General features: G+C 42.7%; 1 protein-coding gene and 1 pseudogene across 1 annotated transcript; one reads left to right on the top strand and one right to left on the bottom strand.

Annotated features, from left to right (window-relative positions):
• The first annotated feature begins 1,565 nt into the window (after nucleotides 1-1,565).
• On the top strand, nucleotides 1,566-8,895 carry LOC127780732 (uncharacterized; annotated as a pseudogene).
• A 6,325-nt stretch (nucleotides 8,896-15,220) lies between these two features.
• On the bottom strand, nucleotides 15,221-20,939 carry LOC127778539 (protein trichome birefringence-like 13). Its single transcript, XM_052305159.1, has 6 exons — nucleotides 20,461-20,939; nucleotides 19,813-19,990; nucleotides 19,261-19,401; nucleotides 17,479-17,599; nucleotides 16,648-16,782; nucleotides 15,221-15,972 (listed from the first exon to the last, which is right to left on the bottom strand). The coding sequence occupies exons 1-6, from the start codon at nucleotides 20,870-20,872 to the stop codon at nucleotides 15,715-15,717; spliced, it is 1,245 nt and encodes a 414-aa protein (XP_052161119.1). The 5' UTR covers nucleotides 20,873-20,939; the 3' UTR covers nucleotides 15,221-15,714.
• Nucleotides 20,940-21,293: the final 354 nt, after the last annotated feature.

The following is a 21,293-nucleotide window of genomic DNA, read 5'->3' as shown; positions in this document are numbered from 1 at the left end:
CCGGAAGGGGAGGGTGCCGCCGTCGCCGGGCCACCACTACCTCCCCTCCCTTCCCACTAGATCCGGCGGAGGGAAGGGTGCCACCGCCGCCGCCGCCTCCCTTCCTGTTGGATCCGACGGAGGGGAGGGCGTCACCCCTGCCCACCGCCTCCCTTCCCGCCGGAAGGGAGGGCATTGCCGCCTGCCACCTCCCGTGGCTCCATGGCAAGAAAGAGGAGGCGAGGGGCAGAGAGGCGCTGAGGTCGCGGGTAGAGAGAGGAGAGAGGAGGCGGGGCGTCGCGGGAGGCGAAGTGAACGAGAGAGAGGATAAGGGAGAGAGAGAGGAGGGGCGGTGTGGTTCGGTTTAGTCGGGCAGTTTTTTTTAATATGTGCTATTTTGGCGGTGTGGTTCGGTTTAGTTGGCCGGTTTTTTTAATATGTGTTATTTTTTTAATAAAATCAACACCTATAATATAAATATAGGTGTCAGTTTTTAAAAAATTGACCTACTACTCTGTAAAAAAAACTCAATGGACTTTTTTCTTTTTGAACCATTTTAATGCACCCGGAGTTTTGTATGTCTCAGCAAGAAGAGAACAAATCTACCATCTGAATAGTCGATACATATAACAACTTAACAAACGATATGCATAATTTGCACACTAATTTGTACACCTATGGAAAAAGCATTTATCGATAATCCATAAATGTTTGAGGTGATTTTCCATTCATGCATGCATCCATGAATCTCATTGACTAGGCGTGAACAGAGAAAACATGTGCAATCAAAATCTATAAATGTAATGGATACATGTTCTAAGTGGGTTGATGGTCTAATTAATGATAGGAAATGTTAAATAATCTAGCTAGGGCACTTGGCCCTGTTTTTCCTATGCTAACATAATTTGAGCGCACACTTTTAAACACCTTAATCGGATATGATCCATTTGAATGGTTGTACTCTAGCTTTACAATTAAATCAGGCCAACCATTAGAGAACCCTCTTAAGCATATCATATAATCCTATAAACAGGATATTTATATATGCTGATCACTATGTTCTATCGGAGTATAAATAGAGCATGAAAATTCTAATTTATATCCATGAAACAGGCATTCGTTTAGGATTAATGAAACAGATTTTCATATGTAGGCTAATAAAGTTTTTCCAATTTTTATCTAATTTCAGTTGCTTTTTCATTTACATTATTAGTTTTAGCACTATTTGATCCACTAAAAATTATTGTAACTTATATTTTCTCTATAGTAAATTATTTGTAGCTAAATTTGAAAATATGATTAAGTTATATAACTTTCCTGATATTGAATTATCGTTCCGAACAAAGTTATCTGTAGTTTCATATTGTTATTTATATGTTTATATTTCCTTCATCATTTTATGTCCAACTATATAATATATGATTTAGGATTTTAATTTATGTCAGTGAATATTATTTAGAACCCGTTACAACGCATGGGTATTATTGATTTTTTACTAGTAAGAAAATAAAATAAAACCCGGAATTTTAAAAAAAAGTTCAAGTAGAAATATAATTTAAAAACATGTAGGATTCAATGCTCAGAGAATGTCTCCTACTGCTACCCTTGCCCAACAACTGTTTTCATTCCCAGATTTGTTGCTGTTTTACAAGTATAGTCAAGAACCTCTCCAACACCTTGAAGGATGTTGTTTGGAAATCAGACAATCTTCAACTTCAAGGTTAACCTTCTTAGATTAACTTGGGAGAGGAGGGATGGGTGAAATATTGTTGACATCCCATTCTTCTGAATAAGTACTATAGTTTTTAGAGGATGGAACAGCAGAAAGCATATCTAGTGCACTTGTAACTAATGTGAACGATCCTGTAAAGTGTAAATCATGTGTTGGTACTGTTATATCTCCCGCTCTAAGTGAATCTGATTATTCAATGGGTTTTGTGTCTGCGATTTTTATATGTAAATCAGTACAGTAGTAAAGAAATCAGTATAGTAGTAAAGAAGAACCGTATGAGCGCAATTGGTCAGCATTCATGTTCATTTACATTGGTATATACGGTAGTAAAGAAGAAACATATGTGCACAATCTCCGTAGAAAACCAACAAGACTAAGAGGAAAACCAACCAGACTAAGGAAATATTACTGCTGTGCTGACGAAAGAATCAACAAATTTAGACTAAGAGATACTCCGTAGAACAGAAGGCACGGAGGAAATCCTGATCGGCAAAATGCGTTATTCACTTGCTCAGACTCTGCCCTTCTTGTGATAATCTCGGGCCTCCCCAGCTCTTAGCCGCCTTGTGTGTCGTCGCCCTCTACTCGTCGTCTCTTTTCTTGGCGATCACCGGCAGCGCACCGTTGACCGTGCTGCCTGACGAATCAAAGGGCTAAGAAGGGTCCTTAAAGGTCGATCTTGTAGGGATAGCTCCAAAAGATCATTGTGTCAGCCCTCGTTGGCTAATGTTTCTTGTTTTCGGTTCTTGGACGAGCTCACCACCGGCTGCCATGCCCGGGGCCCCTTCTTGCCTTGACTTGCGGACGTCTGGCTCCCTCCTTGCACCGTGATCGCCTCCTCTCTCCCTCCTTCCACCGTGATCGCCTCCTCTTTGTCCCTCCGAGCCGGGTCGGTTGCTCCCTCGTCCGCGAGAGTCACCGGCCTTAACTGTCGCCGGCAATGGCCACTACCCTTTAACTTTTTTTTTTGCTACGGGCGCTGCAAACTATTGCTACAGACGCTGCGAACTATCGCCGCCAACGAGTGCTTTCTTCGCTTTCTCTCTCTTTTCCAAACCGTTACAGAACTTGTAATGAGAAGAGGAAGATTGCTCTTTTTAGCTCCTATCCTGCTCTATTTGCTTCCCTTCTGTTCTTAAACGTAAGAGTCGTTTTTTTTCTGGAAGGCCCTTACTTTTATACAAAACTAGAAAAAAAATAAGTGTATGTACTATTTTTAATTCATACATTTTGTATCTACTATTTAGAGATGATCTAAAACGCAAAATTTATTAAGCAACTAAAAAATCGGCGTGCCGTTGGCACGCTTGCTAGTCAGAATATATATATATGTGTATATATATATATATATATATATATATATATATATATATATATATATATATATATATATATATATATATATGACACCTATTTCCTACTACCGGGAGTAGTTACTCCCTCCTCTTAATGGGTCAGGTTATGATCCAATAACCGGTCCTTAGCTTGGTTATTTTATTTAAACAATTAACTAAATTGTTTATTTGTTGAAATTATTTATTATTCGTTAGTTGCATGCAAACGAATTTAGTTAGTTGACATTAACATGCTAGCAAAAGAAACATGCAAGCGATATACTAATTTTAGTTAGTTGATGGTGACATCTTCTGCTCGTTTTTAATTAGCTAGTTTAAGTAGCATGCATTCAAAAAGGTTTGTATCCCACGAAAATACCGGACGGCACCTAAACTCTGAATTAGTGAGCTGGATAAGGTGGGAGTAGTTACTCCCGGTAGTAGCATATAATTTTCCTATATATATATATATATATATATATATATATATATATATATATATATATATATATATATATATATATACACTTATCACTCAAAAATACTACATGATAAAATTGGTGTGTTTTTTTAATTTAAAATATGTAAATACTTATTTTATTATTTAAAATTTTAGAGTTTTCATAAAATATTTTAGAAAGAAAATTATTAACCACTATTTTAGTTTTGACAAATAGATATATGATATTAAAAAACATTTATAGATGCATGTATAAATGATTTATTTATTATATATAGAAGTAAAAAACATATTTATCATAAAAAAATTAGAATTTGTATGTCATGTCAAGCAAAAGTACCAAATTTAATGTGTAATTTATTACATAAATTTTGATGAAATCCAAACAAGTAAAATAAATTTTAAGATTCATCAAAATTAATTGGTTCAAATATATTTGCTAATAGATTTGAATTTTTGAAAGATTAATCATTTAGTATATTTAGAGTTTTTTTAACATATCATGTGTAACAAAAAAAACACAATCATTTTATTAACTGAGGAGGTATTGATGATCCTATTACGTGATATAAGAAAACAAGGTTGTCTTCTTTCTTTGTTTGTTTTGGATTTTTTTTCTTTGCATAATAACTTTGGGTTTACTATATATTCTAGAGTAGTAGGAGTAGTACCGGGTAGTCGTAGGATATTTAAAGAAGGAAAATGAATGTAAATTCGTTGTTTTAGATTTTTTTTTCTTAATAATTTTGGGTTTACTATATATATTTTAGAGTTGTAGGAGTAGTATCGAGTAGATGTGGTATATTTATAGAAGGCAAATGAGTAGAAGTTCGTGTGGTTGGAAATGGAAGATAGTTTTGGAAGCCTCTAGAATCCATACGTGATATTTTTCTCTAGATTTTTCCTCATATATGATTGTTAGATGTTTTTTCTCTAGTATAAATTTAGATTTTTCTTCAAAGTAAGAGGTGCCAAGTGGACCAATCAAAAGCTAGCAAAAGAGCCAACTTTAGATTATTAGACTAGTCCAATACTTTTTTTTATAAACATTAGACCTTTCAAAGTATTATTTTGAGTGAAATACCCGTTTGGTCCTTAAAGTTGCATGGTGATGTCACTTACATTCCTGATTTTATAAAATACTTCCTCCGTTCCATAATTCTTGATCTTTTCGATAAGGTTGAGGTCAACATTTTGGAATTTTGACTATAAATAACTTTTAAAAATATTTAGTTTGAAGGCACTAAAACAAAAATATATATGTTAGTCTTAAAAAGTACTATAATAAAAGTAAATATTTATTTATTTATTTTATATATTATAATATAAAATTGTAGTTAAAGATATATTCTGAAGACCATATCATTGTCCAAAACATTAAAAATTAGAGATATGGAGAAAGTAAGTCCATAATGTTGGTTCAATATATGACTGCAGGTCCAAACCTCCTTTTGATTGTGTACAACTGCCTACGTGGCGCTCCATGATGGTACACATTTTGCATTTGTCCTTCTAGGCAGGAGTATACGTTGCAAAAAAGTGTGGGCAGTGAACAGCAGCGGTGAAGCCGATGGAGCTATGTACATAAGAGAATCCCGTGCCACGATGAGGACCTCAAGCTCAGTCGTCAGCGGATCTTGCAACCCTGAGCTCTAGCACTACAGATCACCGATGCTAGATCTTGAGGAAAGCACGGGAGGACCCTTGACGTAGACGCAACCAGAACAATAGCGCTTGACAGCTAGCTCTGCCTCTAAGCTTTGATGGGGCGGATGCAGGGTAATGCCGAGGTCACCTTCGCACCGCATGAGCCGATAGCCGTCACCAGATGCACCACGCCCGAGCACCAGGCTCACTGGATGTGGAGCTTGTGACCATCAATATCGCCTTTGCGCCGCGCACCACCACCGGATGTGTGCACGGAGGGGAGGGTGCACCAGTGAGGAAGGAGGAGAGGAAGGCTGCGAGATGCATGGAGGGCAGAGCTTCACACCAGAGAAGCTCATCCCTGCACCGGCCACCCCATACATTGGTGGTGACAGGACCATCTCATCACTTGCTCATCCACAGCACCCAACCATTGCTGTCGTCGCCAAGCGTGGACGTGGTCAGATCCACTGTCGGTGTTCACTGCCTACCCTTTTGTGCAACTTGTTCTCCTACCAAGGGGGCCGAATGTAAAATTTAAGCCAACGTGGAGCATCACATCGGCAATCGTACACGGTTAAAAGGGGTTCGGACCTTCTATGATACCCAATATTATTATCTAAATATGCATTTTATGAGATCGTGGATCTAAATGACACCATCATGCAACCTTAAGGACATGCCATGTATTTTACTATATTATTTTAGTATATTTTCAGATTTATGTTAATTATTGTCAAAATACGAATCTAATTATACAACTTCATATGAAAAATAAATTATTTTTAAAAAATATATATCAAATCTTAGTATTAAAGCTAAAACTAACCATTAATTTTGAATCCACTGTAATTTTTATGGAACTTTAGCATACCTCCTCCGTTTTATATTATAAAATGTTTCAATGGTTCTTTTAAGTTAAACTTTTATAAGTCTAATAAAGTTTATATAAAAAATGTAATAATAATTTTAATCCAAAGCAAACATGCTATCAAAATATTTAATGTTGGATTTAATTAAACTAATTTGATATTGTAAATGTTACTAAACTTTTCTATAAATTTGATTAAACTTTAAGAAGTTTGATTAAGAAAAAAATCAGAACGAATGTTGCTAAAGTGAGTTTTGAAATATGAATGACTTTTGTCAATATTTTGGCAGTGTGATCAGTTATTCACATTAGAACTTTTGTTTTTGAGATGTCATATTGGAACTAAGTTACCAGTTACCACTTATCAGCAATTGACCGAGATATTGTGTTTGTTTATATCCTCCGGACTGATAATACTTGTTGTTTTAGATAAGAGTGAGGTCAAACTTTATGATCTTTGATTATGAGCTATTTTTAAAATATCTGTCTTTCAAATATGGTGATACCTGTATAGATTAGTCTTAAAAAATATTTTAATAAAATATATATTTATTACTTCCTCCGTTTCACAGTGTAAGTCATTCTAGCATTTCCTACATTCATATAGATATTAATGAATCTAGATAGATATATATGTCTAGATTCATTAACATCAATATAAATGTGGAAAATATTGGAATGATTTACATTGTGAAACGGAGGGAGTAATACTTTTATATATATTATAATAGAAAATAATGGTTAAAGTTATTTTTTTATAAGACCACATCTTTATTGAAAAGACCAGTATTATCAAATCCGGAGGAAGTAGATTAATGCGCCGCTTGCCCCCAGAATTAACGAATTGGGCTTTGAATCTAGGAGGAAAGGGCCCGCCCGTCTCCGTCGACCACCACGCGCACCTGGTTAATTTGGTTCGCCGGCGCCGGCGTGCCGCGACCCCGGCCGCAACGCCCCGCGCGCCAATGCCGCCCACCAGATCACAGGCTGCGCAACTGGTGACTCCGCCATTGCGCGCGGACGGGGACGGCTGCGGCAAGAACGCAAAAGGAGAAGCACGGCGACAGAGAGGAGCACCGTCACACAATCGGAGTCGGAGGCAAAGCCAAACGAATCCGGATCGGCGGGCCTCTCTTATACAAGCTCTATATAATTTCACGGGGATTTGCCTGCCGGCATGGCACTCACTACGATTACATCGCTTCACTGCGTTGTTGGCTAGTACTCCCTCCTTCCCTAAATGTTTAACACCGTTGACTTTTTTAAATATGTTTGACTGTTCATTTTATTAAAAACTTTTGTGATATGTGTAAAACTATATGTATACATAAAAGTATATTTAACAATAAATCAAATGATAGAAAAAGAATTAATAATTACTTAAATTTTTTTGAATAAGACGAACGGTCAAACATTTTTAAAAAAGTCAACGGCGTCAAACATTTTGGGATAGAGGGAGTATTAATTTGGCAAGGGAACACAAGCTCGATCTGCTCAGCTAGCGACGACTCGACGATGATGGCATCGGTCGTGGTGCGACCTCCCGTCGGATCTGCTGGGCCTCGTCATCGCACGCCTCCCCTTCCCCGCCAACCGCACGCGCTTCCGCGCCGTGTGCAGGCCGTGGCAATCCGCCGTCCGCCTCCACGTCGCCTCCCCGCCGCAGCTCCCGTGGATCGCTCTCTCCCCCGGGCCGCCCGTCGCCACACCCACCCACGCCGGCGAGAACAACGTTGTTAACACCGTCTGCGTTGGCTCCACCGATGGATGGCGCGCCCTGCACCGCACCGCCACCACCGGCGGCGGGAAGAAAACCAAGAGGCACACGTTCTTCTTGCACAACCCTTTCACCACCACCACCGTCCCGCTCGCCGAGCTAGAGGACGTCCTCGACGACGCTTTCTTAAAGCGGAACGAGGTCCGCAAGGTGATCATCCGGTCCTCCTCCTGCTGCCCCGATGGAGACCACCTCGTCGCCGTCATGACCGACCACTATAACTTCCCTTTGATCCTGTGCCGGCCAGGGAAGGGCACCTGGACGCCCGACTCATGCACGATGCCATTCGTCCGCGTCATCGATATTGCCTTCTTCAAGGACAAGCTCTATCTAATTACAACAGCCGAGGACCTCTTCGCCGTCGACCTCGCCGCCGATGAACACGGCAAGCCCACCGTCACCAACGTCGAGCGCATCATCAGACAACCGAGAAGCCCCGATGGCATGATCGACGCATTTAGGTAGAGCGACGACGAAGACGACGACGACGACGGCGACGCACGAGAGGATGACGGTGACGCATCGTCGACCAATGACGACGGGGAGTACTCCTCCCTCGATGATGAGGGGGTAGTAGACGGTGAGGACCATGACGAGGTATTGAACCAAGAGGGTGGAGACAACAACAGCGACGGCGACGGCGAAATTGAGCCCGTCACTGATGACGATGACATCGACGACGTTGGCCAGCAGTGGCGCCCCACTTAGGAGCATAGAAAGTTTGAGCAATTCTACGAGGAGGAGTACGCGATTGTCGGCACCTAGCACCTCTTGGAGTCGTGTGACCGGTTGCACATGGTGAGACGGGAGTGGGTACTCCCATTCATCTTGCAGACCGACCACACCCGCAAGCTGGACGCCGGAACATGGGTTCCGGTCACCGGCAGCCTAGGTGGCCAAGCAATCTTCCTCAGTGAACTCTTCAGCAAGTCCGTGCCTGCGCCTGCACACAGTGAGGTTGAAAAGGACATGGTTTATTTTGTTGATACATACGACGTGTGGGACATGAAATCCGGCACTAGGAGGCTGTTTAGGCGAGTCGATAAAGACATGACGCGGCCCACGTGGGTGTTTCCTCCCAAGTTGATTGTGTAATGAATGTGGAACAAGGGAAAGAAATTTAATGGAGAGCACCACGCGTCGGACGTACGGCGTGAGACAAAAAATCGGACGCCTCGTGCGACCGTCCGATCCATGAACACGTGCGTCAGTCATCCATCATGCATGGATCAAACAAATTTTAAACTACTTTTTCTCTTAAAATATTTATCCAAATCATGATCCGATTGCACCATTAAATCCGTTGCAATTAAATCTTTAAAACAAGACCACACATGAATATAATCCGATGAAAAAAAAATTTAGCTTATTATTGAATTATTTTTAAATGGTGCACGCTGTTGCGCCAAGTATATCGGAATTGTTTCACTAAGTAGATCGAAAATATTTTATCGGACGTTGTTTCGCCTTATATGAAAATAATGTTTCAGCGAATAGCAAAAGGATGTTTTAATTCACTGTAACATTTGATTCATACATAGTGAAACATCACAAGTACATTAGGTGAAATATTTTTAAATTGAAAAAAAAAATCGGACGGTAAAATGTTGCAGTTGACTAACAAGAGAAATATTATGTTATATATTTGGTGAAACAAAAAAAATCAGCAACTAGAACATTTAAATATTTTATGAAACATGGTGAAGATATACGTTGAAACATGTCGCTGTCACACATGAAACAACAAGTATTAACGGATTGGAACACATGTTTTTCTTTTATCAAAATATAATCAAGCGATATCTTGTTGTATAGATTTAATTACAATAAATACAATGGTGTGATCGGATCATAGATTGAATAGGTAATTTAAGAGAAAAATCATTTTGAAGCTTGCTAAAATACATGCATGTATGCATGCATGAGGTGGAGAGAGAGTCGTAGAAGGTAGTTTCAGGAATTTTGTGAAACACACTTAAGACACATATTGAAACATATCACTATCACGTATGAAACATTTTGTTTTAACGGTTTCAAACATATGTTTTTCTTTTGACATAATATAATCATGTGATATCTTGTTGTAAAGATTTAATTGCAACGAATACAACGGTGTGATCGGTTCGTAGATCGGATAAGTAATTTAGGAGAAAAAATATTTAAAGAGAGGAGGAAAGAATGAAAAGAAACAACTAGACATGTGCATGTATGTTACATTACGACAATGGTTCGTCCAATCCACCAGACAGCTGATTTGCAGTATTTTCCTGACGCCAACAGAAAGAAAGGATAAATTAGCAAGTAGGGACTGAGCTGACCGTAGGCGTCCGATATTTTTCATCTGATCGGATGTTCGAAGAGAAGCATTTTCGAAATTTAATCCGTGTAAATGCTTACACGATACATGATGAAAGGGGGTAGAATTAGATATTTGCTATTATTTATTCAATAGATGGAAAATGCTGGGATCGGGCGCCAGATCACCCCTAGAAAAATCGGGCGCAGGCCTCCCGGGCCTCCGCACCGTCCCCACCACGCGGCCACCACATGCGCCATTCAACAAATTACCCACATATTATGGAAATGCTCTACTAAGCAAATCCGTTTCAATTTTTGTTCCACTAACAATATTTCAGCAAGTGTACTCGTGATGTTTCACTATGTATGGATCAAATGTTGCAGTGAATTGAAACCCACATATTATGCAAACTCTCTGTTAAGATAATCCGTTTCAATTTTTGTTCCACCAATAATGTTTCAACAACTGTACTTGTGATGTTTCACTATGTATAGATCAAATTAATTAATTGTTCTGCGTGTTTGTACCATGTCGCATGTCTGTCCAGCTTTATAGTATTAGAATATGCGACGCATCTAAAATCGGGCGTTCACGTCATCATCCTTGCATACATGCAAGCAAAACTTTCTAAGCGAAGCTATTTTTTTCTCTTAAATTATTTATCCAAATCATGATCCGATTGTACCATTAAATCCGTTCTAATTAAATCTTTAAAACAAGACCACACATGGATATAATCCGATGAAAAAAATATTTAGCTTATTTTTGAATTATTTTTAAATGTTGCACGTTGTTCCACCAAATAGATCGGAATTGTTTCACTAAGTAGATTGAAAATGTTTCAATCGTTTAAAAAGCTGAAACACAACCAAATCACCTCATGAAACATTTTGTTACAACGTATGAAACAACGGTTTCTCAAAAAATCAGGTATTGTTTCACCTTATATAAGAAAATGTTTTAGCAAATAGCGAAAGAATGTTTCAATTCACTGCAGCATTTGATCTATACATATGAAATATTACGAGTATATTTGCTGAAACATTGTTGGTATAACAAGATTGAAACGGATTCCCTAATAGAGCGTTTCCGTAATATGTGGGGGATTTGTTGCAACAAAGTGTGAGTGGTGAGGACACGCGGGAGGCAGGCTGAGACGCGCGTACAGGGAGGGCGCCCTTTTTTTCATGGAGGCGCGTGTGGGGGGAGGGCGTTGTAGCGCCCGTTCCGTCGTGGCGCCTAGCGGGAAAACTAAATCTTAAAAACCCTATTTGTGGAAGTCGTTTCTTTGCTTGATGTCTGTGTGCGTGCCAATCTCCAATCTTGAATCCCCGATCCATCGTCAAATTCAAATTCCAATCTCAAATTCCTCCCAAATCAAATCCCTCTGTAAAAGTCTAGTTTGCCTCCCTCAGGTTTGGTGGGCCGAATTCCCTCTCGGCCCATCTCTCCCTCTCTCAGCCCTCCTCTCCCTCGCTCCGCACATGCGTTGCGCGTGAGCCGACGCCGAGCCGAGCGCCATCTCTCTCTCTCTCGTTCTCTCGCTCTCCCTCTCCCCGCCTCCATCCCCGTCGAGCTCCCCGCCCGCGATTTTCGAATCCTCCACGCATCGTTGTTTCGCGCGCGTGCGCCCGCGTGGTCGCCGCGGTCGTCGCCGTCGCCTGCCGCCCGTGCCGCGCCTGCGCCGCCTGGCCCCTCGCCCCTGCCACACTGCGCCACCTGCGCCGCGCCCTGCCCCACGAGCCAGCGCACATGCCCGAGCCGCGCCACCTGCATCCGTCCAAAACCTGGAGACAGAGCTCCCGCTCCCATCCCTCTCCCTCCCCAACTCGGCAAAGTTTGAGCCCTCTTTCTCCCCCTCCGTTTCCCGCTTTCCTCTCTCGGCCCGGCCTCTGCCCTCCCTCCGCTTGGAGCTAGCGCCATGGCAGAGGAGCGCCTGGCGCCGGTGCCAGCCCGTTGCCCGCGTTTGACCGCGCCCGTGAGCACCCGTTCCTTCCCCTCGAAGCTCCATCCCGTGCCTATAAGAGTCGCCCTACCCCTCTCTCATTTGGTTCCATTCACTCGAGCTCGCCGCGCCATTGCCGCTCCCTTGCCCTGTTTTGCCGTCGCCGTCCGTTGCCGAGCGTGCCGGAGGAGTAGGCGCGTTCGTGGACACGTGACGTGGACTCCAGGCGCTCGTCTTCCTCCTCTTCCCCGGCCCGAGGCCGAAACGATCACGTTTCGCGCCGTCGGCTCTCGTCACTGCGCCCTTCACCGTCGCGGTAGTGCATCTCCCCATTCCCCTTCCTCGTTCCTCCTCCTCCCCCTAGCTTTCGGCAGTAGCATGTGTAGACCTCTTGTAGCTAGCTGGCGCCGCCCCGACCGCTGCCGCTGTTTGTTATGTGCTCGCAGCCGTCGCCGCCTGAGTTTAGTAGCCGCCTCTCGTCGCCGGCCTTCCTCGGTGTGTTTCCTCCTAATCCGACGCTAGGAATGGTTTCCCGAAGTCGCGTAGATGCTCTAGTGCGTAGGAATCGATCCCCCGTCGCGTCGTCGCCGTTTCCCTCTCATCTCGCCGCCGGTGGCCGCCGCCGCAATCTGCCGCCGTCGAGCCCCCTCCGGCAAATCCGAGCTGTTGGCTCGTCTCCCCTCGTCCCATGCAACCTCCCGGTGTGCTCGCCCTTGCCTGTGTCGCTGCGCTTCGCCCCGAACGCCGCCGCTGCCGTCCGCCGTCCGTTCACGGCCGCGTCGTCGTCTTCCTCCCGCCGGCCCGCGTGGCAGCCACGTAGGCGCCACGTCGGCGCCAGCTCGGCCGGACCGGGTCAAGCCGACCCCGGTCAGCCGCTCCCTCCGTCCCCGCTCGCGTGCGCGCGGCCCATGGAGAGCCGAGAGGCTGTGCCTGGGCCCGCCGCGCGCGTACACTGCGCCCCTCCTCCAAACCCTAGCGCCGCGTCGCGTGCTTCCTCGGCACGGTGAGCCGAGCCGCCGACAAACGGGTCCCACTCGGGACCGCGCGAGGTGGACCCGGCCCACCGGCTCCCCCTCCCTTTCTCCCCCGCGCGTGCCTTTGGGCCGCCTTCAAGGGCCTGCCGGCCCATTAGCTCGGCCGAGCCGCGCCCCTTCTCTCGGGTCGCGCCCTAGCTGCCCGAGGGAAGTCTAATACCCCTCCCTCCTCCCTTTCTTTTTCAAAAAGGATTTAATTAAATCCTTTTCCCTTGAGACAAAAATCCAATAATCGTAGAAATTCAATATCTTCTCAACCGTACATCCGTTTGACTCCGTTCAACTTCCAAAAATTTCTCAAATCTCGAGATCTATCTAATGGCACGCTTAGAGGTCAATAATAGGGCTTTATTTTCGCCGTTTGTTGAGTTGTCCCATTTCGCGTGTAGTTTTGGAGCCCGAAGACCCATAGTGCGAGGATTTCGAGTATCAAGCTTAAGATCTCGAGCAAGGCAAGTCACCTTTGATCATCTTGCACCTATAATTTAAATCTAAGTATTTCTTTTCCGCAAATATTGCATGAATAGGTTTAACACAAGTAATTCGGCTGCGACTTGCAAGATAGCCTGCCGGCCCCAATCTTAATTGCTGCAATTACCCTCCTTGAATTATTGAACACTTACACCTCCCTTGTCAACTGTTGTGCTTCGATGAACGGGCCTTCGGGCACACGCATCGAAACACCTCCCCTCAAATTTAAAATGTCCAATGATGGGTAAAACTTGGGGATTTACAAAATACTTGAAAAACCCGACACCTGGGTCGGTGTTTGCGAACTAAATGAATTTCCAAAACCGTAGACCAGGGGACGTACCGGGAGTACGGTTTCCCGCTCTTGCACTTAAGGACCGTTTCCTTGGAATTTCATCCGAACATAAGACAAGTGCGACCACATGGGTGGAATGGGACACCCCTGGCTGAGTAATTAGCTAATCGGGGGAACCATGATGCCAAGAGACATGTGGATTCAACAGGGTGGTGTCGAGGAGAACCCCCGGGTTTCCTGGCACAGTATGGTCTGGGACCTAACCTGGTGTTGGTCTGGGACCCCTCTCGTTGGCATATGGTGAACCTGTGTCGGCTTTCGAAATGCCTTGTCATGAAAGCCTCAAGGTCTCCAGACGTGGCCGTTCTGCACGGGTTGGGTGATCCGAGTGAGTAATGTCGTGTGGGTAAAGTGTACCCCCTCTGTAGAGGTTATTAAATTGTTCGAACAGCCGTGCCCACGGTCATGGGCGGATATGAGGTGATTCCTAGCATAGTTTTGTTTGACTACTGCTTTGTGAAATTCCTGTTGTGGAATGGGTTCGATGTTTGGAAAATCTGCGGCTGATGGGATCAGCCAGGCCCGGGTGGCCGTTTGAAAGCTGTTGGCCGGGTGCCAGCCTTGATCTATTCAAAGACTGATACAATGCACATATTCCGACCGGACGAGACGCACCGTCTCCTCCGTGTCGTTCGAGAGCACTCACTTAGTTGTTTCAAAAAGGAGTTTAACTAAAATCATTGCAAAAACAACAGCCTTTCCTTTGAAGCCTGCATTAAACACTTAATTCCCATGACTTGCTGAGTACTTCTGTACTCACCCTTGCTCTATATAAATAATCCCCCCCCCCCCCCCGGGTTGCTGAAGAAGATGAAGTGGATCCCGCTGATGAGGAGTTCTTCCAGGAGCATGTCGGCTTCGATGAGTTTTAGGGTTTCGGTCTAATTCCCAAGTCGCGCCTGTGATGAGTGGTTTAAGTCTTGGCTTCCGCTTTCCCCTTTTGTAATGCAGTTGTGAGCTCGGGATCTGTCCGCAGCCTAACATGACTGTACTCTTACTCTGTAATAAAGAGACTTCTGATGCTGTGATATTCAATCTTCCTGTGATACCAGCACTGTTTTCTAGGACTGGTATCAATTAACAGGTTAATTTGGAGCGTCACGGGCTAGTTCGAGGCGTGGCAGGTGTCCAATTTTTTTCCGCCGGATCGGACGCCCAATCCCCAGCATTCTTCTAGGATGTGTCATATTCTATATGAGATTGACTTATTTTAGGACGAAGAGAGTAAGATGCAATCAATGCATCAACATACAATACATGGTCAGAGGACGGTATTTTTCTATTTGCTCTCGCAAACGATTGGATGACAAGATAATCAACCATTTGCCAATCACAAGTTTTCATCAGTCTTTGTGAGTTTGAGAGGAGAGGAAAAGAGAAGATTAAGAAGATACGCAAAACGAGTTGAGCCATTAGCGCATGATTAATTGAGTATAAACTATTTTAAACTTCAAAAATGATTAATATGATTTTTCAAAGCAACTTTCGTATATAATTTTTTTGCAAAAATATACACCGTTTAGTAGTTTAGGAAGCAGTGTTCAGATGGACAGAATCACTATCCAAACTCTAGGACAAATTTGAACAGAAGTACCTCACCCACCGCCCAAAACATACACACAATGACACAAAAATGATGTTAACTTTACATTGTCTAATGCTCAATACTCTAATGCCTATATGAAGAAGCTGCCGTGAATAAGCTTTGATCAAAACAATGCTGTGCAACGATCGATGCTTCATCATGTTCACAACCCACAAAAATCTCGGGAGAATTTCTCAAGCAAAAGAGTCTCAACGTTTTGTCAAACTAACTCTCAGTCGCCAATAGATTTGCTGCTAGCAAATCGTTCCATGTATCTGTTGGCCCTGGCAAACACCAATGCATGCAATCATCATGCTTCTTCCCACCAGTTGTTGAAGGATGAGCATCAGCTCTGAATTCACTCATTCCAGTTATATTCAGAACATTGAAAGTAGACTTTTCAAGAGCCCTCACCAAGTGCTGGTTTACCAAGCGTGCTTCTACGTTTGTGCCATTGTTGTCCAAAGAGAAAAGTTCCTCAACCTGAAGAAGGTTGAGCTCAAGGTATTAATATCAAATTTCCAGGTTCCAAGCGGCATCAAGTTCTCAAACCCCTATAGTTGGTATTTGGACCAATAAAAGAAAGGGAAAAGAATAATATGACTGCAATACAGAACAATTAATCATCCAATCATCTTCATATCAAACGCTACTTTACAGAAGACTGTTCTCCCAACAGAGGAAAACAAAATTAACTATCAGTTAATGCATATTTATAGCGCAAATACAATATACTAATGGATTTGTGGTGCTAGCTACAAAAATTGATGTCCACAGAGGATAAATAGTTCAAAATTGCAGCTCTTTAATTGTCAACTGAATGCTGAATTGTTGGTTGTGTCAGATGTGCTTGAAATGATTAGGTCCATGCAAAAGAACAAAGAAAATTGAAAACAGGGAAGATTACAGGTGGCTGAAAAAAGATTTTAGAATCCTCGACAAAAAGGTTAAGTTCAGGCAATTGAAGGAATCAAATTCCTATTCATCTATGTCAAGGTAAAACAGATGGTGTGCCATTGATTCAGATATACAAGTTGTTAAGCTTAGCACAAATAGTCAGCTTGTTAAGCTTAGCATAAAGGAAAAGGTAAAGAAAAGAAAATAATGTAAAGGAAGACAACAAAAATCAAAGTATGTAATGAGCTTTAGTTTCAGTACCTCTTCTGCAGACAAGGGCTTGTCACGTTGACAAGATCCACCTTCATTCCAGTCACCACCTTCAAAATGCCTAGGAGATTGAGTGCGGAAGAGTTTCACCCCATTGGGTCTCATTGCTTTGTTCACAAATATTATCTGATGGAAATTGTATATCCATAGAATGAGGAAGATAGGTTGAGTGGCATAACGACAGAAAACAGGAAGTTAGTAATGTTCACCTTGGATACATACGAAGGCTACTAAGGCCCAACAATCAAATAAAATTCACAAGGTGGAAATATATATATTCAAGTAAAACAAAGGTGGAAAAATATTTTCTATATCTATACTCCTTTAAAGAAGGTAGTGATGGTGGTACTGAATCTGCCACCCTATCTACTTCTTAATATTTTAAAAAATAACAAATCTAAATGGATAGCCATGCATAAAATCAAATTAAGGTGAATATTCCCTATAGTAAAAGGATGAATGACACATTTATGGAAAATATATTTGTAGTTGTTGTGGGCAATATTATAAATATGTTTTCTTTATCCGTGGGAAAGTATGAGCATTCAGCTAGTTTAAGGAAAAGGCAACAAGAACAAATTGAATTTACTGCTTGATGAAGTACAATCTCTCTCTCTCTCTCTCTCTCATGGAGACATGGCTAATATTTAAGCTTATAGCCCATTGGTAATATAATATTTCACAAAAAAAAACACCTCATTCTGTAATCAGCAAATAATTTCGGGACAAAATTACACAAAAAGTTCAAAAATACTTAATAGTTATGCATTATCAAGAAAATAAAATGTTTTTTTCTCAAAAGACAACCGCAGATATCCATACCATGTGTTTAAGAGCCAAATCCAGTCCTGCAGGTGGCAGTAAAGGAGGTATAACTGGAATCCCCTTCTCAAAGAATAGCATTGGTGACTGTACTGGATTAAATTTTGAAGGGGCCCACCACCTGTACAAAATACATGAGTTTGAATCCCAGCAAAGATAATATTTATGCATTTTAACAAAATAAACGAGAGTCAGGAAGTCAGGAGATAGCTTAGCAAATTAGCCCTTATCGTGTGGCAAGCTGCATACATCTATAGATATATCTAGCATTCTAGCTAAGAATAAAAACAGTTTACCAAAACAGTTTGAATGATATTATGCATGCTAATGAGAAGTCTGGTGCTACACCTGCTAATCAAACTCGTATTGACATTTTTCAACATCATATCAGAAATATTGATCTTATATACCTGAAGTATAATGGCCCAGCCTACACCTGGTCAAACAAAAGAGATGGTAAGGATCTGGTCCTTGAACGTCTTGTTTGTTGTTTAGGAAATGTTGAATGGTGTGCATTTTCCTAATACTACTGCCTACCATTTACCTAAGCTTTAGTGATCATACTCAAACTATTTCTATTTTAAATCCTAAAAACAGAAAACCTAAAAGAACTTTCAAATTTGACAAGTGGTGGAATTTATTTTTTTGGGGGGTGGGGGGTGGGGGGGTAAGATTTTCAACAGGAAGCTCAGGCAGCTTGGAAAAATTCGGAGCATCTTAATTACCAAAAGAGAACTACTTTGCTTGGAGCAAAAGGAAGAAACCCCTTCAGCAGGAAGCCAGAAACTATGCCAAGTAGAGGAAAAAATCCTGAAAAATCCAGAGCTCTCTGAATAGAGATTAACTAGCCCTTCAAGAGAGAAACTTGGCTCAGCAACAAGGATTTTCACAGGCAAAGAGCTAAGAAATATTGGGTCCAAATAGGTGGTTGAAACACAGCTTTCTTTCAGCAAGCAGCTCAAAAAAGGGGAAGGAAAAACAGGATACCAATTGTCATGCATAATAATCATCTAACAACTGATCCTGACGAAATTGCTCAACATTTATCTCTTATTTAGATCTTTTCCAGACTTCAAACACAGATTAAGGAGTCACATCCTCTCAAGATCAGCAAGGGCACACACTTTTGAGCCACCGGAAGTTCCAACAGAGGAGCAAAATTTTCAGATCCTCAAACAAATGCGAAGAGATGCATCTCCAGGACTAGATGGGCTAAATGTGGCGTTTTATAGAGCAGCTTGGCAATGGATTGAGAATGATGTCACCAAAATGGTACAGGAGTTCTACAATGCAGTTAAATTTGCAAAAAGGTATGGACGCTACCAACATTGTTTTAATTCCAAAAAATATCCAGTCCTGCCACTCCTGCTGATTATAGACCTACAAGTCTTCGTAACATTTCATACAAAAATTATTGCAAAAACATTGGCCAATCATATCCAAGAGAAGCTTCCAGACTTAATTTCTCATACTTGGAAAGTGTTTGTTAAAGGTAGGCGTATTTCCAAATTACTATATGTCCTGGCAAAAATTAGTTAATAAGCTAGATCAATAGCAACACAAATCTTGATTGGTGGATAATATCTAGTTAGATATCCGAGGTTTGAGGGAGAAGGCAAATATTGGAACTACAGTACAAGGAAGATTAACGTAATAAATTTCTGCTGTTAACTGGTTACTCAAAGTTTTCAAACATGAAATAACATTCATGGATCAGGATCTACTTAATTGGGCATCTAAGTGAAAAAAATGTTATCTGGCTTATGATTGATGTTCACATACCAATGCCCTGTGTTGAAAATAAGAACATCATGGAAGCTTGGTGCCTCTGCCCATGTTTGGTCAGGAATATCAACGTCTACTCTGTAGCCTTGCTTGTATCCAAGAGATTCTAGGGGACCCCCATTTGGACTGGCTGACCACCTACAACATCAGCATTATACGGCTTTGAGTAATAACCTCAGCAATATATGAGCAACAACATCATGAAAGAAAAACTATGACGCAGTGAAAAACATTAAGAAAGCGGCAGAGTCTACTATATTTAAAAATTAATGAAAATATAAAGACAAACAGTAGTCAACAGACAAGAGAAAAGTTTACTACTGCCTACTGGTAAGCATTCCAATACTACTAGTAAGTAACAGCTACAGTCCAAAACTGAAAGCAAAATAGCAAATGCCCAAAGCTGCAGAACAAAAATATGTACTACTGTGCACAGAATTGTACTTATATAATTAAATCAGTTGTAACACAGAAGGGAATTGCATGATGTGGAGTACACCATACTTCCAAAGAACTATAATTTGGTATTACTCAAATGCCACTTCTTACCTACCATAGCGTACCAAAAGATTAGTCCTGTGGTATGCGAGGGTGAGGTTATAGCACAGGAATGTGAAACCCCGGTCTGCTCCTGCAGGACGCCACTTGCGAACCTCCCCACTCGCCCCCCTAAGCATGCAGACCAACGAGACAAACATATTCCGGTTCAATGAATCACCCACAAATCCTGCAACAAACCATTAAACATAAATCATGAACAGCAAGTCGAGACTTCTTGTCCAACTAAGATTCTTTACATGTATGAGAGCCTCAACAACTGAACATGCTCCGCCACATAATCAAACTACAAGATTGCAGGTAAAAATTTACACGTCTGCTATATATTTGACCATACAATTCACGCATGGCAAAATATACTACCTTGAATTGCAAATTAATCAGGTGGAAACCACGTTCCTTCCATGCTGATCTTTCCAAGCTAAAAGCGGCACGCACAATGCACGTTGCTACACTCCACAAAGATGCCTTCATTGGCAATGTCTAATGATCCTCACTATAGAATGAACTGCATCTAGCTTGTAAATTGCAGCGCCACATTTACCTTGCACATAACTCCGTCCTCAAGTTCTACTATTCTAGTCACCATAGAACAAGCTGCAGTGGTAAAAAACACACGAAATGGGAACGAGCACGGACCAATGCTGGTGTTCCTGTGGCGCTCCAGGAAACGGAGCGGGTCGAGCCTGGGGAGCTCGCACCCGCGTGGCCTCCACCGCCATCGGAGCAGCTCCCGGCCGTTGCGCTTCCCGTTGGCGAGGCAGTTCCACCCCTTGAAGATCTCCCTGCAAGTCTGGTCGTACCTCAGGCCGCCGGACACCGCGGGATCGTCGTCGTCGGGAACCCACTCGCCGGACGCGTAGTCGCAGGGCCCGCGCTGCCGGGGCTCCCCGTCGCCGGAGCCACGGAGCAGCGGGGAGTTGGGGGAGCGGGCAGGCGAGGAGGTCAGGTGCAGCAGCAGGAGGAGGAGGAGGAGGAGGAGGAAAGCGAGGGGGAGGAGCGCGCCTCGCCTCCGCACGCCGGCGGCCGGGCTCCTCGCCGGCGGCGGCATACGCGGTGGGGGAAGCGAGGCGTGGGGGATCCGGTGACGTGGCGGCGGAGTGAGGCGAAGCCGCGAGTCGATCGCCGTGTGGGCCTAAAAAGGCTACTACTGGGCCATCATAAGTACTTTTGTTGGTGGGCTGGGCCCAAGATCGCTAAAATTGGTAAGTACTGGTATGAACATATCACTGGTATGAAGGAAATGGGAAGGGTGACAAACCGAATAATGCAGGCTTTTTGGTTATTAGAAGATGAAGGTGGAGCGAAAACGAACGTTTCGTGTCCGGCGAATCAGTCAGAAGGGACACGCCAAACATGAGGACACATCATTTTCTTCCGTTTTCATTTTTTCCCTTCTTTTACGTGATTCTCTTATGTAATCCGTTGCATCTTTTACGTGATTCTTATGTAATAGGTATTTCTATTTCTTT

The sequence above is a fragment of the Oryza glaberrima genome, chromosome 7, assembly GCF_000147395.1.
Source record: "Oryza glaberrima chromosome 7, OglaRS2, whole genome shotgun sequence".
Taxonomy (NCBI): Eukaryota; Viridiplantae; Streptophyta; class Magnoliopsida; order Poales; family Poaceae; genus Oryza; species Oryza glaberrima.
Note: the sequence above shows the minus strand (reverse complement) of the source record. Positions and strands in the feature narration are given on the sequence as shown.